The 23,329-nt window shown below is 37.1% G+C and overlaps 1 protein-coding gene across 12 annotated transcripts in view; it reads right to left on the reverse strand.

Annotated features, from left to right (window-relative positions):
* Positions 1–16,040: 16,040 nt before the first annotated feature.
* Positions 16,041–23,329, reverse strand: part of GPHN (gephyrin) — a 641,743-nt gene continuing 634,454 nt past the window's right edge. For all 12 annotated transcript variants that reach the window (XM_044231062.1, XM_044231066.1, XM_044231068.1 and 9 more), the window contains 2 exons: positions 18,362–18,458; positions 16,041–17,038 (listed from right to left, as the gene is read on the reverse strand). In XM_044231062.1, coding sequence (XP_044086997.1) covers positions 16,905–17,038; positions 18,362–18,458 — 231 coding nt within the window. In that variant the 3' untranslated portion in view covers positions 16,041–16,904. The remainder of the gene's footprint in view (positions 17,039–18,361; positions 18,459–23,329) is intronic.

Consider the following 23,329-nt stretch of genomic DNA (forward strand, 5'->3'; position numbering starts at 1 on the left):
AGCTGAACTCTCTCCTCTCATGCTCTCTCTCTCTCTCTCAAATAAATAAAATACTTAAAAAAAAATGTGTCCTTAAGTAAAAGAAGCACACGGGGACAAATGAAAATGAAAACAACAGCCCAAAATCTTTGAAATGCTGCAAAAGCTGATCTAAGAGGGAAGATCATAGAAATAAAGGCCTACCTCAAGAAGCAAGAAAAATCTGTAATAAACAACCTAACCTTAAACTTACAGGAGCTGGAAAAAAAAAAAAAAACAAAACCCCAACCTAAACAAACAAAGCTCAAATCCAGTAGAAGGAAGGAATTAATAAAGATCAGAGCAGAAATAAATGAAATAGAGACTAAAAACCACAGAACAGATCAATGAAGCTGGGAGCTAGTTCTTATCAACAAAACTGATAAAACTTTAGCTAGATTTGTCAAAAAAGAGAAGAAGACTTCAATAAAATCAGGGGCACCTGGGTGGCTCAGTCATTAAGCATCTGCTTTCAGCTCAGGTCTTGATCCCAGTGTCCTGGGGTCCAGCCCTGCATTGGGCTCACTACTTGGTGGGAAGCCTGCTTCTCTCTCTCCCACTCCCCCTGCTTGTATACCCTCTCTGACTGTCTCTCTCTCTCTCTATCAAATAAGTAAATAAAATATTTTTAAAAATAAATAAATAAAGTCAGAAATGGAGGAAAAAGAACAATGGATATCACAGAAATATGAATGATTGTAAGAGATTATCAAAAATTATATGCCAAAAAATTGGAAAACATAGAAGACACAGTTAAGTTCCTAGAAACATATCACCTTCCAGAACTGAATCAAGAGAAATAGAGAATTTGAACAGACCAATTACTAGCAATGACATTGAATCAGTAATCAAAAAACTCCCAACAAACAAAAGTCTAGGACTAGATGGCTTTACGGGTAAGTTCTACCAAACATTTAAAGGAGAGTTAATACCTGTTCTTCTCAAACATTATTAAAAAATAGAAGAGGAAGGAAAACTTCCAAATTCATTTTATGAGGCTGGCATCATCCTGATACCCAAACGAAAGACACTATAAAAAGAATAAAGCTACAATGTCTTTGATGAACACAGATCCAAAAATCCTCAATAAAATATAAGCAAACCAAATACAGTAACACATTAAAATTACTTACCATTCATCATGATTAAGTGGGATTTATTCCTGGAATGTAAGAGTGGTTCAATATTAGCAAAACAATCAATGTGATATATCACATTGATAACAGAAGGGATAAAAAATATGATTATTTCAAAAGAAGCAGAAAAAGCATTTGATAAAGTACAATATCCATTCATGACAAAAATCCTCAACAAAGTTGATTTAGAGGGAATATACTTCAACATAATAAAGTCCATGTATACAAAACCCATAGCTAACATCATCCTTGATGGTGAAAAAAACTAAGAGATTTTCCTCTAAGATTAGGAACAAGACAAGGATGTTACCACATTTGTTACCACTTACCACTTTTGTTGACAACATAGTACTGAAGCCCTACCCATGCCAATCAGACAAGAAAAAGAAATAAAAGGCACTCAAATTAGTAAAGAAGAAGTGAAACTTTCACTATTTGCTGATGACATGATACTATAAATAGAAAGCTCTAAAGACTTCACCAAAAAACTATTAGAACTGATCAATGAATTTAGTAAAGTTGCAGGGTACAAAAATAATATGCAGAAATCTGTTGTATTTCAGTACACTACTAACGAAGTAGCAGAAAGAAATTAAGAAAACAAACAATTTGGGACGCCTGGGTGGCGCAGTTGGTTAAACGACTGCCTCCGGCTCAGGGCGTGATCCTGGAGTCCCGGGATCGAGTCCCACATCAGGCTCCCAGCTCCATGGGGAGTCTGCTTCGCTCTCTGACCTTCTCCTCGCTCATGCTCTCTCTCACTGTCTCTCTCTCTCAAATAAATAAAATAAAATCTTTAAAAAAAAAAAATCTTAAAAAAAAAAAAAAAAGAAAACAAACAATTTGTAAAGCAAATTGCGCCAAAAAGAATACGATATCTAGGAATAAACTTAACCAAGGCAGTGAGAGATTTGAACTCTGAAAACTATAAAACACTGGTGATGAAGCAAAGAGGACACAAACAAATGGAAAGATATTCCATGCTCATGGATTGAAAGAATGAATATTGTTAAATTGTCCACACTGTCCAAAGCAATCTACAGATGCTTAATGCAATCCCTATCAAAATACCAACAAAGTTTTTCACAGAACTAGAATAAATAATCCTAAAATTTGTATGGAACCACAAAAGACCCCAAATAGCCAAAGCAATCTTGAAAAAGAACAAAGCTGTAGGCATCACACCCCAGATGTCAAGATATACTACAAAGCTGTAATAATCAAAACAGTATGGCACAAAACTAGCCACATAGATCAACAGAATTGATCCCCATACTTTTATGGTCAGTTAATCTACAATATGAGATGGGAAAAAGATAGTCTCTTCAACAAAGGGTATGGGGAAAACTGAACAGCTACATGCAAAAGAATGAAACTGGACCACATTCTTCTACCATACACAAAAATAAACTCAAAATTAAAGACCTAAATATGAGATTTGGAACTACAAACTTACTTTAAAAATAAGCAGTAGCTTCTTTGACATCGGCTGTAGAAATATTTTTTCTAGATAAGTCTCCTCTGGCAAGGGAAACAGACACACAATTAAACTGTCAGAACTACACTAAATAAAAAGCTTTGCACAGCAAAGAAAACCAGTAGGAGAACAAGGCAATCTACTGAATGGGAGAATTTATTTGCAAATGGTATATCTGGGAAGAGGTTAATATCTAAGATAAATGAAGAACTTATACAATTCAACATTATACAAGTCAACATCAGAAACCCTCAAATAATTGAATTTAAAAAGGTCAAAGGACCTGAATATACATTTTTCCGATGAAGACATTCACATGGCCAACAAACACATGAAGATATGCCCAACATTACTAGTCATCAGGGAAACACAAATTACATCAGGGAAACAAAAACTACAATGAGATATCACTGTACACCTATCACAATGGTTAAAATCAAAGACAAGAAATGACAAATGTTGGTGAGAATGTGGAGAAAAAGGAACCCACATGCACTGTTGGCAGGAAGACAAACTGGTGCAGGCATTATGCAAAACAGTATGGAGATTTTTCAAAAAATTAAAAATATGGGGCGCCTGGGTGGCTCAGTTAGTTGAGCAACTGCCTTTGGCTCAAATCATGATCCTGGACCTCCTGAATCGAGTCCTGCATCAGACTCCCAGCTCCACGGGGAATCTGCTTCTCCCTCTGATCATCTCCCCTCTCATGCTCTCTCTCGCTGTCTCTATCTCAAATAACTAAATAAAATCTTCTAAAAAAATTAAAAATAGAATTACCATATGATCAGTAATTTTGCTACTGAGTGTTTACCCAAAGAAAACAAAAACACTAATTCAAAAGGTTATATGCACCCCTATGTTTATTGCAGCATTATTTATAAAAGCCAAGATGTGGGAGGAACCCAAGTGCCCATCGATAGATGAATGAATAAAGTTGTATATATGGGCTCCTGTGTGGCTCAGTCATTTAAGTGGCTGGCTCTTGATGTCAGCTCAGGTCACAATCCCAAGTTGTAGGATTGAGTCCCATGTTGGGCACCACACTCAGCAGGGAGTCATTCTCCCTCTTCCTCTGGCCTTTCCCCCACTTGAGTGTGCATGCTCTCTCTCTAAAATAAATAAATAAATCTTTAAAAGAAAAGATGTGATATCTAGATATATAAAATGGAATATTACTCAGCCATAAAAAAGAAACAAGATCTTGCCATTTGTAACAACATAGATGGACCTAGAGAGTAAAATGCTAAGTGAAATAAATCACTCAGGGAAAGACAAATACCATATACTCATATGTAAAATTAAAGAAACAAAACAAAACAAAGAAGCAGACTCTTAAATATGGAGAACAAACTGGTGGTCTCCAGGGGAGAGGTGGTTGTGGGGGATAGGTGGAATAGATAAAGGCAGTTAGGAGTATATTTATCTTAATGAGCATTGAGGAATGTATAGAATTGTTGAATCATTCTTTTGTACACCTGAAACCAATAGAACGTTGTATGTTAATTCATACTTAAATAAAAATAAAATGTGTTTCTAATAGTTACCTGAAAACCTTTTGTTGACACCTTCTGGTGTGGTTAAGAAAGCTCCAGCACAAAACTTGCAAAAGGCATGTCAAAGGCTTGGAAGAAGTTCCCAGAGACTGGAGTGGAGCACTGAAATGCACAGAGGATGATAGAGTAGAATATGAGAGACATTGTGGGGAAAACATCTAAGTAATAAAAAAACATTTAGTTATGTAATTGGCAACATTTTTGTCCTTCTCAGTGGCCCATAACATAATGGGTATACTAAATGATGGGTCTTGGATTTGAGGAAATGCAGTAGTCAACTCTTGCTCATTCAGAAGTGAGTGATAGTGTATATTAAAAAAAAAAAAAATCATCACTCTAAGAAAGTGACCACATGTGGTATGCCTGGTGTTCACAAATTCTTGCTACTCTGTGAATGTTCCAAGGACACCAGGACTAGGGAATGCCCCTTCCCAGCACAGTCCTTATGTGGACCCCTTCCATGTGAGAACAGTCTCTCCAGAGAGCAATCAGGGAAGACCTCTTGAGGGAGGAAGTTTTACTCTGGGTTTAGGGTCACAGAGAAGGAACAGGAAAAAGTTTCAGTGGGTTTGCAGCCTTATCAGGCCTTGCCCTTCTCATCCCTTTGGAACTCCAGAACAAAGGGGAGGTCAGCTAAGAAGCTAAACATGTAACAGAATCTTTTGTCTTCACTGGTGTGGTGGTTCTTTGTTTCTAAACATTTGTTCTGGAATTATTTTGACACTTTTGAATTCTGTGTAGAGATGGTAAGTGCATGCTGAATTTTAACTAGTTTTATTTTTATTGTAACTGTCATTTGAGATTACTGATCTGTACACCACAAAACCTGCTCCCACCTCCCCAATTAGTCTGGTAATATCCTGAGAACACACTGTTCTTGAGACATATGAATTGGGCTTTGAAGCCGACTTCGGCTAAACACACACACCACTACACATTTTGTCAAAAGTCCAAAAGCAAAATTATCTCCTGTTTAATTAACTGTTTACTAGGTTTGCTCTCAGTATCTGGAGATAGTATTGAAGTTTTGGCATATATGTGTCTTTCAAGTTTTATAAATTTCTATATATTATATTTATATAATACATAAAATATACAGCATTGTATATTATCCATATCTTGGATGTTATATATAATTAGTGTTTTCCTACAACTTTAAATATTTTTAAAAGCAGAAATTATCAATCATGGTGTGAATCTATTTGGGACATCACTATCTCTTCTAAGAGGTACCAGAATTAATTGTGTCCAGTGGCTAAACTGATGCTTGAGAAATGATTTTCTCTTACAAAGCAGTAAGTAATTCATGGTCCTCAACTGACAAGTTCCCCGTGCTCTGCTGGGCTTTCCTGTGGGAAGACCATGGAAGAGCAACCTGACAGTTCATAGCTCCCCAGTCATCCTATCCAATCAGCAACCCCTTCTGAGAAATTGTTATTAATTTTGATGATTCAAAAATAGTTCTAATTTGTGTGTCTGGACTTTTACAGATAGTTTTGTTTTCTTAAAAATTTAATCTATGGATCAGTTCTTAGTATAACTTTAGGGAGATATAATTTATATATCATCAACCTCACTTATATAAAGGCTATGATTGGGGGTGCTTGGATGGCTCAGTGGGTTAAGTGTCTGCCTTCGGCTCAGGTCATGATCCCATTATCCTGGGACTGAGCCCTGCCTTGGGCTCTCTGTGAGAAGTCTACTTCTACCTCTCCCTCTCCCTTTATGCTCTCTCTCTCAAATAAATAACTGAAATCTTCAACAACAACAACAACAACAAAGAATAAGGCTATAATTGAATGATTTTTAGGGTATTTATAGAGTTGTGAAACCACCACCATAATCTAACTTAAAACATTTTCACCATTTCTGTGGATACCTTTTTAATAAGGATAAATGTAGACAATGCGTTAGTGCATTTGTTTCTTTTGCATGACCACTGCTGGATAGAGAATGATATGACCATAGTCATTATGATGAGAAGTCTGCAGAGAAATGTTGCGAGTGCAATTTGCCACAATGTTATTCACATTAATAAGCACAACATTTGTAGATGCTACATAAATATATTTTAAAAATAAAGCAAGGTCTGTCTATGCAAATTGTTTGTGAATTTTCCATACTATCTTGCTTTATTAATATTACAAATATATATATAACTCATAAATGAAAAGTAATGCAATATAAAACTCATAAATGAAAAAGTAAATTTTGGTATTAAAATAGATTAATCACATTAAAGGGCCAATGAATGTATATGTTATGGAATTACAATAAATATGGTTTGAGTGAATATATGAATTAGAACAGAGGAACAAAGCAGAGTTGCTATAGGTCATCCTGGGGACTTAGCTTCATTTCACAGATACACAGAATCTTTTGTTATAACTTGTTCTACCAGAATTGTGTATTCGTTTTCACAATTACAGTTTATATTTTCCCAATAATTTTTGCCTTTCACTAGGGCTCATTAAATGTTTTATACTTCTAATTAAGCCAGCAATGTACCAGAGAGCATGTATAAGGTTTTTAACTGTGATACAGAGCACAGAGGAATCTAATTCTATTTGAGATGGATCCCAGCTTACTAGGTCACTGGCAGATTCTTTACATTCTTTGTTATTTCCTTTAATTAGAACACCCCTCCCCATCCTCTTCTCTCTTTAGCAGCTTTAACTGAATGGAGATTAATTCAGCAGATAGTTTAAAAAAGGATGCATTTTTTTCTGAAGAATTACACTATTACTGTCATTCAAAAAAGCACTGTTAGCTACTTTCAGTAAAAGAAAAGGTAGAGAGAGCCCATATTAAATCTGATTACAGGCCAGAAACAAATGCCTGTAGTTTAATTGTGAAACCAAGCAGAGAGAAGCAATGAGCTGTCTACACTTCAGAGGTGGAACTTCTTCAGCTTTGCTCCAGACTTTCCGTGACATCACCAGACATCCCTATCTGAGTAATTGTTTCAAAATCACGAAGGCCCCATTAGGGCTAAGAATAGTGTGGATATGAAGTATATTCACCAGTGGGCGGTGGTGGGATGTCTTGATTTTCCCAGGACTGAATGTAGTCACTGGGAATTTTTTTGAACTGGTGACAGCTTGAGTTTAACGGAAATTGGGATAGGGAGGGAGAAGGAGTCTAGGAGCCAACATGGAAATGTTTTCAGGGACTTTTCTGACTGCTTAATTTGGTGGGGTGTCTATAAACACCCCTTAACTGTTGTCTATAATTATTTGCTATTTACCATTCCCATTTGGCTTTTTCCCACCGATTTCTTATTATCAAGTTTTTTTCAAACCTACAGCAACGTTGAGAGAATTCTGACCACCTACATTCTCTTGTCTTTTTCTTCTGTGTCTTATTTCTTGCCCATAATTACATAAAAGGTCTTAAATGGCAGTATTTACCCATTACTTGTTAAAACTGTTCTCTGTGGTACTTGTGCTTTGAGATTGGTTCTGCATAGCACTATGAAACATGACATTTCCTTAGTTTTTCATAAGATTTTTAACACACCAATAAACATATTTTTAGGATTGGTCTATCGCAATTTGATGTGGCAGTTCTGGTTGCACTTTTGAGTGCAAACTTTTTGAGAACATTTGGCAGTTTTGGACCCCTCTTTCTCCATGGGTCCCCACCCCACTAACCTTTCAGCTTTGAACAGAAAAGCCCTATATTCTGGATCTTCTCTCTCATTTGAATAATTAAAAATGACTGTCTTTCTATAAGTTCATTCAGTTCTCACTCATGAGAGAAAATTGGGTTGATGGCTTGGAAAACCAAAATTTAAAAACAATTAGAAAATTTGTTTTCATTTTAACTCTAATTCTCAGTGAAATCATTTTCAAGAAAGATGCAGTAACTGGATAGATATAAGTCTCTGAGCTTTTCTGCTTGTTTTGGTTGCAGTGTAAGATATGAAACTAAGAGGAAAAGAGAAAGTTGGAAAGGAAACAGACATTTTTGCCCTTGAATGATTAGAATTCATTCAACTGTTGTCCATTTCCTTCTTCCTCAGGTTCACACCAAAAATCGCAGTAATCACACCGTCACTTACATAGATGCGAGGCTGAAATGGATCTCTGGAGATCTCCTGGATGTCTACTCAGGAGAATAGTCTCCGAACAGCAGGTTTCCAATACTTCTCACATTTCTTTGGCAGAAGGTGTTTATGTCTATTGGGCAGGCAGCTAACCACTTAGTGAAAGAAATGCGGGAGGCCGGGCTGCTCTGGGCATTGTGCTACTGCTCCTGCATCACAATGTGCTGACATCGTCTCTGAAGTAAGAGGAGAGCACTGGGACCCAGCGGCCCTGACCTCAGCCACTGAGATCAAGTGTTGCCCCCACTCATGTGGAGCCCAGGGGGCTCGGGAGTGGTAGCTCTGATCTGGGTCATGGTGTGAGGTTTACAGAGGCTTCCTTGGAGAGAAAAGTCAACTTAGCAGGACAAAGATCTCATACTGAGAAAGTTGAAGACACCTTTTATCATTTAGTGCTCAATTCATAATTTACCAATTTCCTTAGATCCCAATTTTCAGAGACTTAAACATATTTAAGTCACTTTGAGCTTCTATAAAGCAAAGCTTCGAGAGAATGTAGCATTCCTAGAGAGCAGAGGCATCTTCCTTCCTCCAGCATCTAGTGTATTCTGGACATGTGCTGTAGGAGGCACTCAGTCATTATATGTTGGATGAAAAAATGAATATGAAAGAATACATGGAGTTCTCTGTAACATTTCCTCTCTCTCAAGGCTACAGTCATCCCTCTTTCCCTTTCTGCAGCTTCAGTTACCAGTGGTCTGGTCTGGAAGCAGATGATTCTTCATCTGATGATTAGTGTTACTAGCCTAACACTACGTCACAATGCCATTACTCTCTTCCCTTCTTATCATGTAGACATTTTATCATCTCTCATCACCCCAAGAGGGTTGAGTACAGTATACAAGATATTTTGAGAGAGGCCACATTCATATAACTTTTATTATGTACATTGCTATAGTTCTATTTTAGTATTAGTTGTTAAACTCTTACTGTGCCTAATTGATAAACTTTATCAAAGGTATGTATGTATAGGAAAAAATAGAGTTAATATAGGGTGTGGTACTGTCCCTGTTTTCAAGCACCCACCGGGAGTGGTGGGGTGCACCCCCCAAGGATAAGGAGAGACTGTTACATGAGATTAGGTTGCTCGTCCCTGCTTTTCTGCATAGTTAGAAGATTCTCCTCTTCCCTTTCAGAACATCCTCTTCATCCTTGTGTTTTAGCCAAGCGTTTCAGAGTCCCACCTACCTACACACCCCCTTGCCTGCACATGAGGATGGAGGGATACAGGAGGATACTAACTGACCACTCAGGCCTGGGAGCCCACTACCTTAGTGAATTTACTTCATTTGGGTCACCGTATTCTAGACTTAAACACTTGCTTTTGACAAGGCCCAGTGAACACTCAGTTTTTCAGAATAAACATGAACCATGCTAGTTTTTGAGAGGATGACTGTATTCTTATTTCTTCAAGAACTATAACTTAATTTGGGACCAGGTGTTGGTGTCACAGAGGCTATGGCATCCACACTCGTAGGATATATAGCAGGCAGAATTGAGGGCTGGATGTATAACTTGAATGTTGAAAGGCACCAGGCCCTAGTGAGAGGTCTCCGCATATAACTGCTGCTTCAGTCTGCAGGCTCAGAGGGTTTCCTGTTATCTTTGCATTAGACACTCCTTTTCCTGTCTTCTATCCTGAATGTCCTCTGTCGGATGCAAGATTCTTCCTCTCATCATATGAGCACCATTGACTAGATTTCTAATCATCCATTTCTTCATTCAGCAAATTTATTGCATGGATCACCCTTTGCCATGTTCTTGTTCTTCCTGCTTCAAGGCCAGGAAACACTTTTGCATAAATCTTCTCTCCTCTTTTCCATGTTGATATTAATTCTGATGTAGCTTGATGAAATTCTTCGGTATTATCTCACTTCCATTTTTTAAGGTTATTGGCGTATTAAAAAGCGAAGAAATCACAAAAGAGGGAAATAAAAATCATGGTATATTTTAAATGTTGCCATATAAGCAGACTATTCCAACGAGATGCAGTGATAAGTGGGAGCCAGATGAGGGGGCACTTAGTCCATTTTGGAGATTTGGGGATTTGGAAGCGTTAAGGCCCAAGCTAAGTCTTGAAAGATTAGCCATCTTGGGCAAAAGTGTCGAGGCTTAAAATGACGTGGTTTGAAGGGGTAACTGCAAATGGTCCAGTGTTACATAGAGCGGGAGGCGAACAGTGGAGTTGGAGGAGGGAGGGGCTAGGTGCCGGAGGACTTTGAATGTCCTAACTGGGTGCTCGGCCCTCATCTGCTGCAGCAGTTTTCTAACAGAGTCTTAGCCTGAGAAGATTTGTGATCTGGACTGATTCCTCTAGCAGCAGTGCAAAGAATGGATTTGGGGAGGGCAGTTCTTGGGGCAGAGGAGTGATCAAGGTAGTAGCAGCGAGAATGGAAAGGAGAGGGTTATTTAGTAACTGCTGGTAGAGTTAACAGAATTTGGTGACTAACTGGATGTGGGGAGTGAGAAGAAAAAATGACTCAGAGGTTTCTGGTTTGGGAAACTGGGTAGACTAGAAAACAAAATGCAGACAGAAGAACAGGTGTAGAAGGCAGAGAGAATGAGATCCTTGTTCAAAAGAATCCTTCTCTAGCATGGTGCCTCGTACTCCATGGGTATTTAGCAAATAGTCGACTTTTTTCTTAAACCTTTAGTGGCTTCCCAATGCTCTGAGCACATTTGACATAAGGTGTGCATGTATGTAGTATTATACCCAAGAACCTGCACTTCCGTGAGCATGATCTGGCTTCAGTTCTATCTCAGACTCACCCCCGTCCCTCATCATACTCTGTTTCCTTTCTGATGCTGTATGCTTTAAGCCCTTTCGTCTGTTTGAAATGCTCTTCTTTCAGTTCTTAACATGTGGGGCTTATTTTCATTCTTTAGATCTGAGCTCAGATGTCACCTGTTTAGAGACCCCCTTCCCTGTCACTTGATCAGTGATTGTCTCTCAGCTTGAAATCCACCATTGCATTCTGCATTGTGGAGCTGGGGCTGGAACTCTGCCAGCAGTGTCTTTCACCAGCTGCCTTCCTGTTATGTTCAACAATAGGTTACATTAGACCACAGGGATCTTGGAAAGCAGAGGGAGGGAAGAAGGAACTTGTGCTCCTTCCTGTTCCTTTTGCGTTTCTGTCAGTGTTGCCCTGGCAACAGCAACTGGTTCTAGCCCCCATTTCTTCCCCCTACTCAGAATTAGCAGCTGGGCAGTGCCCTTTCCTTAAAGAGTTGAGTCCTAGCTCCAAAGGGTCTGACCTTTGACCTTCTAGATTCTGATTACTCTAACCTCTTCCACTTGCCGCCCAGACCCTGTTGTGATAGTTGCTTCCTGTAGTTATTCCTCTGACATTTTAATGTTTCCTTTGTGCTTTTCCATGTCTCTAACACTTATTTAATTTATTCATAAAGTCTCAATGTGATTTCTGTCTTTTTTATTAATGGCTGCACCCTGATGCAACAACCAAATATGATTGAAGCCTCCATCCAGTTACTCTCTAACATATCATCGGATTTTCCTCATAGACTTTTCATAATCTGTATTTCAAATAATTTTTTCTCTAAATCTACGTCCTCCACTTGGATATCAGAGTCTTTGTTTCATTCCTCACTGTAACCTCAGTGCCCAGCTTGGAGCTTGAATATTGTAGGGACTTAACAAATGCTTGTTCAATAAATTGTTGAGTTATTGCAAAAATACTACTGGAGACATAATAGTAGCTGTCCATATAAAATGGCCCAAATTGAGCAATTCTTTAACCTTTTTGCTCTAGGTCAAGTTATTAACATTGTAATAATGTAATTCTCTGTTATAGAGTCCCCCTTAATACTTTTTATAAGCAAGTTAGAATGCAATGCATTATCTAACTTAGATCCATCATAATTGGAATAACAAGGTACATAGTTCATTTGCTTTGAATTCTGTACTTACATAAATATCTATTTTCTATATGTGGGAATAATGAAGACTTACCTTGTTATACAGAGTTTCATGAAGATCAAGAGTTGGTTGTACGTTAGGTCCACAAAGTTTTGTTCATTAGCAAATAATTTTAAAAATGAAAGCCATCCAAAGAATCCACTTGTAACATACAACATCACTTAATAGCATTTACTTGGCACAGTCAATCTGCTTATGTTCTTTTTCTCATTGTGTGATATGGTTTGAAACAACTAAAACAGAACCAAAAATGCAGGTTAAAAAGGAACTGCTTGACTTCCATATAGTTATAAGCAAGAATCTGAAGATATCATCTATAGTCTTTTACTTAAGTATCAAATGAGACAAAGATTGTAATACATCATATATGTGTAATTCTAAAATAACTTAGGTCAAATATATGCAAATAGATTAAATGGCATTGACTTCCACTGTGCCAAGTATAACCATTTCATTGAATCTTAAATTTTAAATTAAATTTCCCTTGTATCTACTTCAAATGTATTCAAATATATATATATAATATATATATAATATTAATATATATAATAGGCCCCCAGCATCCTTAAATCCAGCCCTTCCTTTATCTTCTTTTTCTATCCGGCACCTTACTCTTGCATTTTTAATATGCCCAGTACTGTTTTCCTTCTTTCTCAAAACTCACAAAGAGAAGTCTTTCTTCCACCTCATCAGTTTAAGCTACCATCTGGTATCTATATTTTCTCATGTACAACTTCCAAATAATCTATATTCACAGTGACTATTTTGCATCCTGGTTTTTGTCCTCAACCCACTATTGAAATTGCACTCTTGAAGCTCACAAAAATTTGCCTAATTAGCAAATCATTTTGAGCCTTCACGCTTGACATTTTTTTTTCTTCTTCACAGTTGATTATCCTTCCCTCTTGAAACACTCCTTGGTTTTGGGACATTTAATTACTTGGTTTCTTCTCTTCTACAAACTTCTTTTTCTTTCATTCCATTCATGGTCTTTTTCTTCCAACACTTCAAAATATTAGGGGTTTCCCAAGGCCTTGTCCTCTTCTGTTGATCTTTCCCATCCACCCTTATATTTCAAACACCACGACCATGTAAATGATCCCCAAGGTTATATCCAGCCAGTATCTCTTTTGTGAGCTCCTAACCTATACTTTAAATGCCAACAGGATATGCCTACCTTAGTATTCCTCTGGTATCTCAAACATAGACTCAAACCCATCATCTCCTCCACAAAGTTCATTTTTTTGCGAATGGTTTAATATTTTCTCTGTCAGTTAAGACCAAAGAGTTTGATTGATCTCTTACTTCAATGCCTTCCTTTCCAGAATTTGGAATCAGTCATAAAACTCTTTCCATTCTTTATGTCCAGAAGCACATTCATCTGTCACGATCGTCCCACCACCATCACTCACACCACTAATATGAAGGCTGTCATGTGAAGGCTGTCATCACCGTGCCACCCCCCCATCCCCCAGCTGCAGACACCAGATCACTTCTTAACTCCTGTCTCACTCCAGTTCCCCCCAGGCTAATCTGTCCTCCTCAGTGCTGCCAGACCATTTTCCCTAAAACACAGTTCTGATCCTAACATTTCCCTGATTAGGAGTCTTGAAACAGTTTGATTATCTCTAGAATAAATCTATACTCCTTAACCTGGTATTTAAAACTTCTTAGTTTGGGCCTCAAACCCCTAATGTACCTTTTTGGTCTTACAAATATATCAGTTTTCTGTTTCTATAGTGTGATCTGTAAGAGTATGGACTCTGATATCAGTGAACCAAATAAACAAAAATCCTTGGCAGGTGGAGCATACATTCTATGATAAAAATAATTATTATTAATTGTCCATAATCCTCTATTTTTGGAATACCTTTCTTCCTGCATCATCATCATCATTAAAATTCTACCTTTCCTTCAAGATCACCAAAATCCCATCTTGCTCCTTGAAATCTTACCTTGAGGAGGCTCTCACTTGAACCCTCCCAACTCTTTAAATCTGAATTATGGTATTTATCATATTCTATATACTCTACCATGTATTACCAAATATCAAGCATATTAAATATTATGGTTACTTGTACATTTTTGTCATTTCCCTCGATGGAGTATAATGTCAGTTGTTATCCCTATACTTTTTTTAAACAGTGGCAGGTGTACCTTGTACCCAAGCATATAGTAGATGCTTAATACATGTTTCTTCACAGAATGCAAGTAAAGAACATTTTACATGATCTTTCATTTAACTTCTATTAATTAACTTTAAGTTCTTTAAATGAAAATATAAAATATTTAAAATATAGATAGTTCTATTTTAAACTCTGGAAATATAAAAATATCAGTATCAAATTTTTCTTGTTTACTATTTGGCTTTATTCATCACCATCATTTGACACCTTGTTTACTAGTAGCCCAATTTTTGTTGTTTGATTTGCTAAGTATACCCTACAGGATATTTATTGTCCCTTGTTACTGCCATTAGAAAGTGCCTCTAAGAAATACAAATCAAAACCACAAAGAGATACCACCTCACACCAATCAGAATGGCTAAAATTAACAAGTCAGGAAATGACAGATGCTGGCGAGGATGCAGAAAAAGGGGAACCCTCCTACACTGTTGGTGGGAATGCAAGCTGGTGCACCCATTCTGGAAAACAGCATGGAGGTTCCTCAAAAAGTTGAAAATAGAGCTACCCTATGACCCAGCAATGGCACTACTGGGTATTTACCTTAAAGATACAAATGTAGTGATCCGAAGGGGCACGTGCACCCGAATGTTTATAGCAGCAATGTATGCAATAGCCAAACTATGGAAAGAACCTAGATGTCCATCAATAGATGAATAGATAAAGAAGATGTGGTATATATACACAATGAAATACTATGCAGCCATCAAAAGAAATGAAATCCTGCCTTTTGTGATGACGTGGATGGAACTAGAAGGTATTATGCTTAGTGAAATAAGTCAATCAGAGAAAGACAACTATCATATGATCTCCCTGATATGAGGAAGTGGAGAGGCAACATCGGGGGTTTGAGGGATAGGAAAGGAATAAATGAAACAAGATGGGATTGGGAGGGAGACAAAACATAAGTGACTCTTAATCTCACAAAACAAACTGAGGGTTGCTGGGGGTAGAGGGGGGAGAGGGTGGTGGAGTTATGGACACTGGGGAGGGTATGTGCTATGATGAGTGCTGTGAAGTGTGTAAACCTGGTGATTCACAGACCTGCACCCCTGGGGATAAAAATACATTATATGTTTATAAAAAAGTTTAAAAATTTAATTAAAAAAAAAAGAAAGCGCCTCTAAGTTTTTATTACTGGATCCATGTGGACAGAGTGTATTTTGTTTGTATATTTTCTATGAGTAGCACAGATTTTTCCCATTTTTCACTTCCTTCCTAACATGATAAAAAAAACTTCTAGATACTCACCAGAAATTCTCTGGTTCATTACTTATTCTTTTTCTCCATTCCAAAGAACTGTAGATGTTTGAAATTTGTTTTTATTGCATCTATGATAAGAAATTAGTTTTTTTCTCTGTATCAAGTTTCTTCCCTCTAAATTTGCTTGTTATTCTCTAGCTATGACTGAAAAGACCAGACCAACTGTAGGTTCTCTCTCATATTTTCTAATTTGTATTTTTGCAATGCTGTAGTAAAATACAGAGATAAATTATATCACATTTTCAACCACCTTTATACCACTTACCCTTGACACATCATCTTAACTATTCCTTTTGTCCAAGCAGAACTGCATTAAAATGGCATGACATCTTCTCTTTTTTTAGTAACAAGACCAATACAATAGATTTTTAAATAATGATCAAGGATTTTTTTTATTCATTAAGTTTCAGTATCATTACAGAAAATGTTATGGTACAGAGTTGTTTAACATTATTTTTCTTTGCTCTTGATTTCCACATGAATGCTGGTAACACTAATATCTGTACAAGATCAGTCTTTGATTTTATTTTTTGTTCTGTACAATTTTAAATGTATTGGTTAAAAAGGCTGTCAGCACTTAAGGAAGCAAATTTCCCCCCCAGTTTGTTTATTCAAATAAAAGGTATCCAGTTACTGCCCAAGAGTACTGTGCCTTGAGGCTACTGGGGGAGGCACCTCCCCATGCTCTGCAGGAGAGGGTTCTCCCTGAGGCAGAACAGGGCCTCCACCCAGTCACTCTTCTGTTGGCACTGTGCACATAAACACGAGATACATGATAAAGAACAAGCAAAAGCTCTCTGAAAAGCGTTATGAAGCATACTAAGAAGGGAAATCCAAGTGTTGCCTACGCTAGTATAAATAAGCAGACAGCCTTGATTAAGAGCATAATTAGTTGTATTTTAAAGATGAGAAAAACACAAGTTCTGCAGGCACCTACTGCTGTCTACTAAAAGCTATCGCTATCAGACCTAGCATTGAACACACAAAGCAATTTGCAGGAAAGGAAAAATTTGCTTTGATATAATCAGAATAGAGTTGTCTGTTAAGATTTATTTTTAGGTGTTTTTTTCTTTAAAAGGTATTTAAATTCTTCTGAAATATAGTTCAAGATGTTGACTATACAGATCAACTTTTATCCAAATCAGAAAAACTAGCTGTGCCGTTGCATATTACAGGATACAGTCAATGATATGTGGACATGCATCAAAGCTTTCTTGCTCTGGTGACCATCATAGCCGTCCAATGACCATGACATCCACCACCTCGCCCTTGTGGAGCTCCACATACTGCTCTGTCTTTGGAGGTAGCATCAACAACCCGTTGGCACTGCGCATGCTCATCAGACGGCTGCTCATCTGATTACCTAGAAAGAAAGATCTCATTACAGCAGCAACATCACAGTGCATACAGTTGGGAGTCCTTACAGTTCTTTTCAAAATAAACACCAAGGAACAGAAACACAGGTCTTCAAGAGGAAGAGAGAAGATCAGGCTTCCCCTAGGAAGGGGAGCCTTGCTACTGTATCCTACTTCCTTCTCATTAAACTTTAAAAATAAACATTAGAAATTACTGCTTCAAAGAACAAAACAGGATTTTATAGCACTATGCAAAATGCCACCGAATTTTTCAGTTCAGGCTAAAATGTTATGTGTGTCTGAAAAGAGAGGTTTTTAAAACTTATTTTTAAAAAGACAATAACCATTTCTTTAGTGTTTACTAAGTGCTGGACAGCACAGTGGGTAGTTTCCTTAACTATCTTATTTAATTTGTATAAAATTCAAAAGGGGTTAGGTAATTTGCCTATGGTCCTACTAACTAGTTGGTGGCCAATTTGAATGCAAGTCTGAAGGAAACACTGCCTATGTATTCAGTCACTATGTTAACTGATATTTGCACTTGATAGGACCTTTGTTTAAAGGGTAATACAGTTTTTCTGGAGACACATCAAAAGTTAGGTAAATATGACTAGAATACTTGAGAATAAAAGTTTAAAGTCTAGAGGAGGTAACTACAGAACTCTTGAGTTATCAATATTGATTTCTTAGTCCTTAAACTTTACCAATATCTAAGATATAATAGAGGCTACAGAGAATCCCATTATAATTGAGCTTGAATCTCACATTACAGGGTAGCATAATCATAGTACCCTCCTTTTTCTACAACCAAACTTTTATACTCAGGACTTAGAGGTTGAACATATACATAAAAGTCTTCCATAATTCTTGGGAAGCCTGGGTGGCTCAGTCAGTTTACCAGCCGCCTTCGGGCTCAGGTCATGATTCCAGGGTCCTGGGATTGAGTACCACATCGGGCTCCCTGCTCAGCGGGGAGCCTACTTCTCTCTCTGCCTCTGCTACTCCCCCCGTTTGCGTGCTCTTTCTCTCTGACAGATAAATAAATTAAATCTTAAAAAAAAACTTCCATAATTTTAGAATTATATTTCAAAAGTGTATCTAGAAAATATGGTTCAATGGAATAAGTAAACCTTTATTTAAAAAATTTGTTTTTACTCTTGTTTTCTTCTTACGTTGTGCTGTTTGGGAATAATTTAACTCATCTACTCTTTCAAAAAGGACAATGTATAACAATTACAAAATTAGGTATATCCAAGGAAGAGAGGTTATACATAGTTTTGTGTTTTAACAGGATACATGCATAGAAATACCCACCGGTATGAATGACTAACCTGTACTCTGTGCCCAAGGCAGTGGTTCTTGGTGATGCCAAGTCAGTATACACCGATGGTATTCTGGGCGAGGGTCCAGTTTTACATCACATGATAACTATAGAATACACAGTAAATGAAAACAAACTTGATCACCTGATCATCTCTTAAAATTACAGGGTGGTGGGAGTTGTGCAAAGAATAAAGTAGACATGAAAAATATCCTGGCATTCTGCTGTTTCCACCACTGCCACCTTATGTTCCTAATACAGGAAGTCCAGAGGCTGGGTTGCTCTGGTGAAAAGAGAAAAGAAGGCTAAGAAGTTGGTATTCATAGTGGGGAAAAGGGCAGATGAAAAAGATAAGGTCTATCTTTGAAGTCTAATTTTATGGGTTGATAGTATAGATTACCTCTGATTTATAAATTGAAAAATCAAAGCAAAAATTTTTTTCAAAGCAGATTTTTTTTAACATTGAACATAAAAGAAATAGAACTAAACAAACAAGTAAGCTCAATATCCATTTATATGTCTGTCAATCTGTCTATCCCTAAATAAATATTTACTGAGACACTTTTTAGCTACCCATTCTTATACCTACCTTTAAAATAAAAGAGCTAATTACCTTTTCTCTTGAATATTTTCCTAGTGTCCCAAAATTGAGATACAATTTTGTTTAAAGCAAATAAAAGTAGTCTATTCTAAAAGTTATACCATTTTTGTTTAGCACATCAATGGTACTAAAAGAATTCCTATGAATGAGTCTTTGCTGGGCATCTTTCATATCTTTCCAATAAGGACAAAATCCTCTCTAACATAGCAACTTCAGTTTATATATAATATGGAATGACTAACTAACCTTTAACCTAGAACCATTAAAAAAATCTATTTCATTAAATTTACCCTGAAATCTGATAAATTAAAGTGATAATGTGTTGGTCCCAGGTGCCTAAGAGGTATCCCCTGAATGAGCTAATACAGTGTATAATTATGGACTATAGTCCATCAAAGATTAGTTCAATGTTAGCGAATATAAGACTTGTTCATTTTCCATTAGCATAATGTTACTCTACCTTAAAAAGGTCCAGAAACCCTTTATCCAACTAAAACAGGTATTACTTAGACCAGTGATAAAATATAACTTGAAGATCCTAGAAATTTTGATTTAAGTAAGTCTATCTTCAGTCCATTCTGTTTACACTGTTTTTATTTATTTATTATTAACATATAATGTATTATTAGCCCCAGGATACAGGTCTGTGAATTGCCAGGTTTACACGCTTCACAGCACTCACCACAACACATACCCTCCCCAATGTCCATAACCCAACCACCCTCTCTCTACCTGCTTACGCTGTTTTTAAACATTCTAATTATTCATTCTGACAATCCCTGCTTTTCCTCTGAAATCCTGAATAAAATTCAATTCCAAGGTGTTTTTCCTTGATTAAATCATATGCAAAATTCATATGAATAAATTATATGTTCATATAATTTGAGTTTATATGACTAAATTATATATTCATATGAATAAGTTCATATCTACTGAGGTGTAACTTGCCATTATTCTTAAAGTATTGTGTGCTTATTTTGATGGCAAAAATGTCTCTTTCTCAGTTCCTCTCTGTGTGTATGGGTGTTCTCCAGAACGAAACTACAAGAGCCATTCCCATGGCTATGTTATTTGCTAAGTGTTTAAGCAGATTTTTTTTTTCCTCAGCAAAGGCACAGACTGGCTCTTGGTAGTTTGGTGGGACAAACACCAGGATGGGATGATACCTGACAGCTAGGTTTGACTCCTACTTGTACTCCTAATGGATGTGCTGTAATAGCAAATTATTTTGCTTTCCCGTACCAGTTTGTTCATCTACGAAATGGGATTGCTTGTTTTAAAGGAAGATATTAGTGGTAATTTAAGAAACAAGAATGAACTACAGCAAGAGATAAAACTGACTAGATTTTTATGGTATTTTACTAAAACACAGAATACCTTATTAGCCAATATATTTAGTTGTACTGACATTATAGTTCTGGCATATTATATCACTCAGCTTCAGAAACCATTTACTATGAGTGTCAGTGCTTATAAGAATGATGTACATGAATGAGTAAACACACACTTTTTTTTGGTGAAAAAATTGATGTTTCACTTCAATGACTTCTTCTATTCATTCAAAATTGAAGTGGGCTGTGGACTCGGACTGTTTCCTTTTGAATATTTTTCTGACATGCAATAGTCACTCAAGAGACAAAACTGTATTATGTGGCATAGTATTATATGGTGTAAATATTAACACGTAAATATTTATGGGAGAAAATTAGAAAAAAAAAGTCAACAGAATAAGAAGACAAGCCACAAACTAGGAGAAAATATTTGTAAAAAACATCTAATGGAGGCCTGTTATCCAAAATATACAAAGAATTCTTAAAACTCAATTATAAAACAACTTGATTAAAAAAATGGGCAAGGAGGGGCACCTGGGTTGCTCAGTTGGTTAAGCGACTGCCTTCAGCTCGGGTCATGATCCTGGAGTCCCAGGATCCAGTCCCGTGTCAGGCTCCCTGCTCAGCAACGAGTCTGCTTCTCCCTCTGATCTTCCCCCTTCTCATGATCTTTCTCTGTCATTTTTTCTCTCTCTCTCTCTCAAATAAATAAATATTTTTAAAAAATGGGCATGGGGCACCTGGGTGGCTCTTGATTTCAGCTCAGGTCATGATCTCAGGGTTGTGAGATGGAGCCCTGAATTGCGTTCTATACTCATCAGGGTGTGTGCTTGAGATTCTCTCTTCATCTCCCTTCCCTCTGCCCCTGTGTGCACTCTTTCTCAAATAAATAAATAAGTACACAAATCTCTAAAAAAATATGGGTGAAAGACCTCAATATATAGCTCATTAAAGAACACATACAGATGGCAAGTAAGCATATTAAAAGATATTCAACATCATATGTCATTAGGGAATTGCAAAAAACTAAAACAATGGGATATCATTATACACCTACCAAAGGCTAAAATGCAAAATTCTGGACACATCAAATCCTGGTGAGAAAGTGGAGGAATTGGAACCCTTATTCATTCCTGGTAGGAATGCAAAATGGTATAGCCACTCTGGAAGATTGTTTGGTAGTTTCTTACCAAATTAAACATACTCTTACTATTAGATTTAGCAATTGCGCTCCTTGCTATTTACCCAACTAAATTGAAAATTATGTCCACACAAAAACCTGCACATGGGTTTGTAGCAGCTTTATCCATACTGTCAAAAGCTGGAAGTAATCAAGGTGTCCCTCGGCAGGTATATGGATAAATAAATGGTGGTACACCCAGACAATGAATATTATTGAGCACTAGAAAAAATGAGCTATGAATCCATTAAAAGATTAGAGGAAACATACAGGCATATTGCTAAGTGAAAAGAGTCAGTCTAAAAAGGGCACATAATTTTGGAAAAGACAAAACTATGGAGATAGTAAAAAGATCCAAATTAGCATGGAGGAAGGGATGAATAGGCAGGACACAGAAGGTAATTTTAGGGCAGTGAATCTAATCTGTATGACAGGACAGCGGTGGATACATGTAATTATACATTTGTCAAGACCCTCAGAATATACAACACCAATAGGGAACCCTTGGTAACTTTGTGTGGTAATGATGTTTTCAGTGTAGGTTTATCAATTATAACGAATGTGCCACCTTTGGTGCAGAGGTCAACAGTGGGAGAGGTTATGCATGTGTGAGAACAGGGGATATATGGGAACTCTCTGCACTTTCCATTTAGTTTTGCAGTGAACCTATATCTAAAAAATAAAATTTATTAACTAAAAAAAAACCAGAATATTTTGTTCTTCCTTTTTGTCCTGCCCATCTTATAGAGAAGTGATCTTACAGAATTCACAGAGTAAATAATTAATTGCAAATACAGTGGAATAATTTTATTCCTAGCTGTTAATATGATATTAAAAGGGCACAAAGATGCTAAGTAATCAACCTTTTTTAGGGACATTGAAAAAGGCTTCACAGGGGATGCGGTATCTGAGTTTTATGACTAAGGAATCTTGATAGCTGAGAAAGGAAATGGTGGTGGTTGGGGAAGAAACTTCTAGGAAGGGGAATAATCACAGGCACAGGCAGGGGATCTCATATCCATTCTGGAAGCAGTAAACGGTTTAATATGGTGAGAGTGCAGGATGAGATGCTAATGAAGCTGGAGGGGAAAAAAGGCCTTGGGATAAAGGACCTCCTATGTTCACGTGGGGAAGTTTGGATTTAACCCTGGGGTCATGGGAAGATGGAAGCATTTTAGTCAGAGAAGCTTACATGATTAGAGTTAGATTGGAAGTTTAAGAGGAGGCAAGATTAGAAGAAGGGAAATCGTTAAACACATCAAGGGTTATAATCTTGTAAATGTTGGAGCCAGGTTTATTCAAAGTCAGGTTTATTTGTTTACATAAGTCAAGGGATATGGATGGTGAAGGCAGTTTTAGGAGAATGTTGAAGATTTGAAAGGCTGTAGAAACGAATGGAAGAATCCATAGGATATAAAGGGATCACAAGGGGAATTTGGGTCCCTGATGAGGTTTGTAAATTGGAAGTGATAATGTGAACAGCTGTAGACTCTTCTCTAGTTGTGGCCTAGAAATAAAAGTGAAGGATAAAGAAGGGAGGACTGATCCAAGTTTGTGGATTTTTAGAGTGGGCTACTGTGGAAGGAAGAGGCAAAAATAAAAGGCTGACATGCCTGACATGCTACACTATAGGATTTAGGTTGGATGAGGAAAGTGACAAAGCCAGAGGGGCTTAAGGACTTATAGAAAAGGGTAGAAGTAAAAGGAGTATTTATACCCTTTTATATCTATGGATAGGTAACTTGCTGTTTTTCCTAAATTGTACACCAGACTTGGTGATTTTGAGATGGAGTACTTCAGGTATTGAAAAAGGATGTATGTGTGAGTTGCTGAAGTGGAAATAAAGGTATTTAGAATTGTGGAAAT

This window comes from Neovison vison, chromosome 13, assembly GCF_020171115.1.
Source record: "Neovison vison isolate M4711 chromosome 13, ASM_NN_V1, whole genome shotgun sequence".
Taxonomy (NCBI): Eukaryota; Metazoa; Chordata; class Mammalia; order Carnivora; family Mustelidae; genus Neogale; species Neogale vison.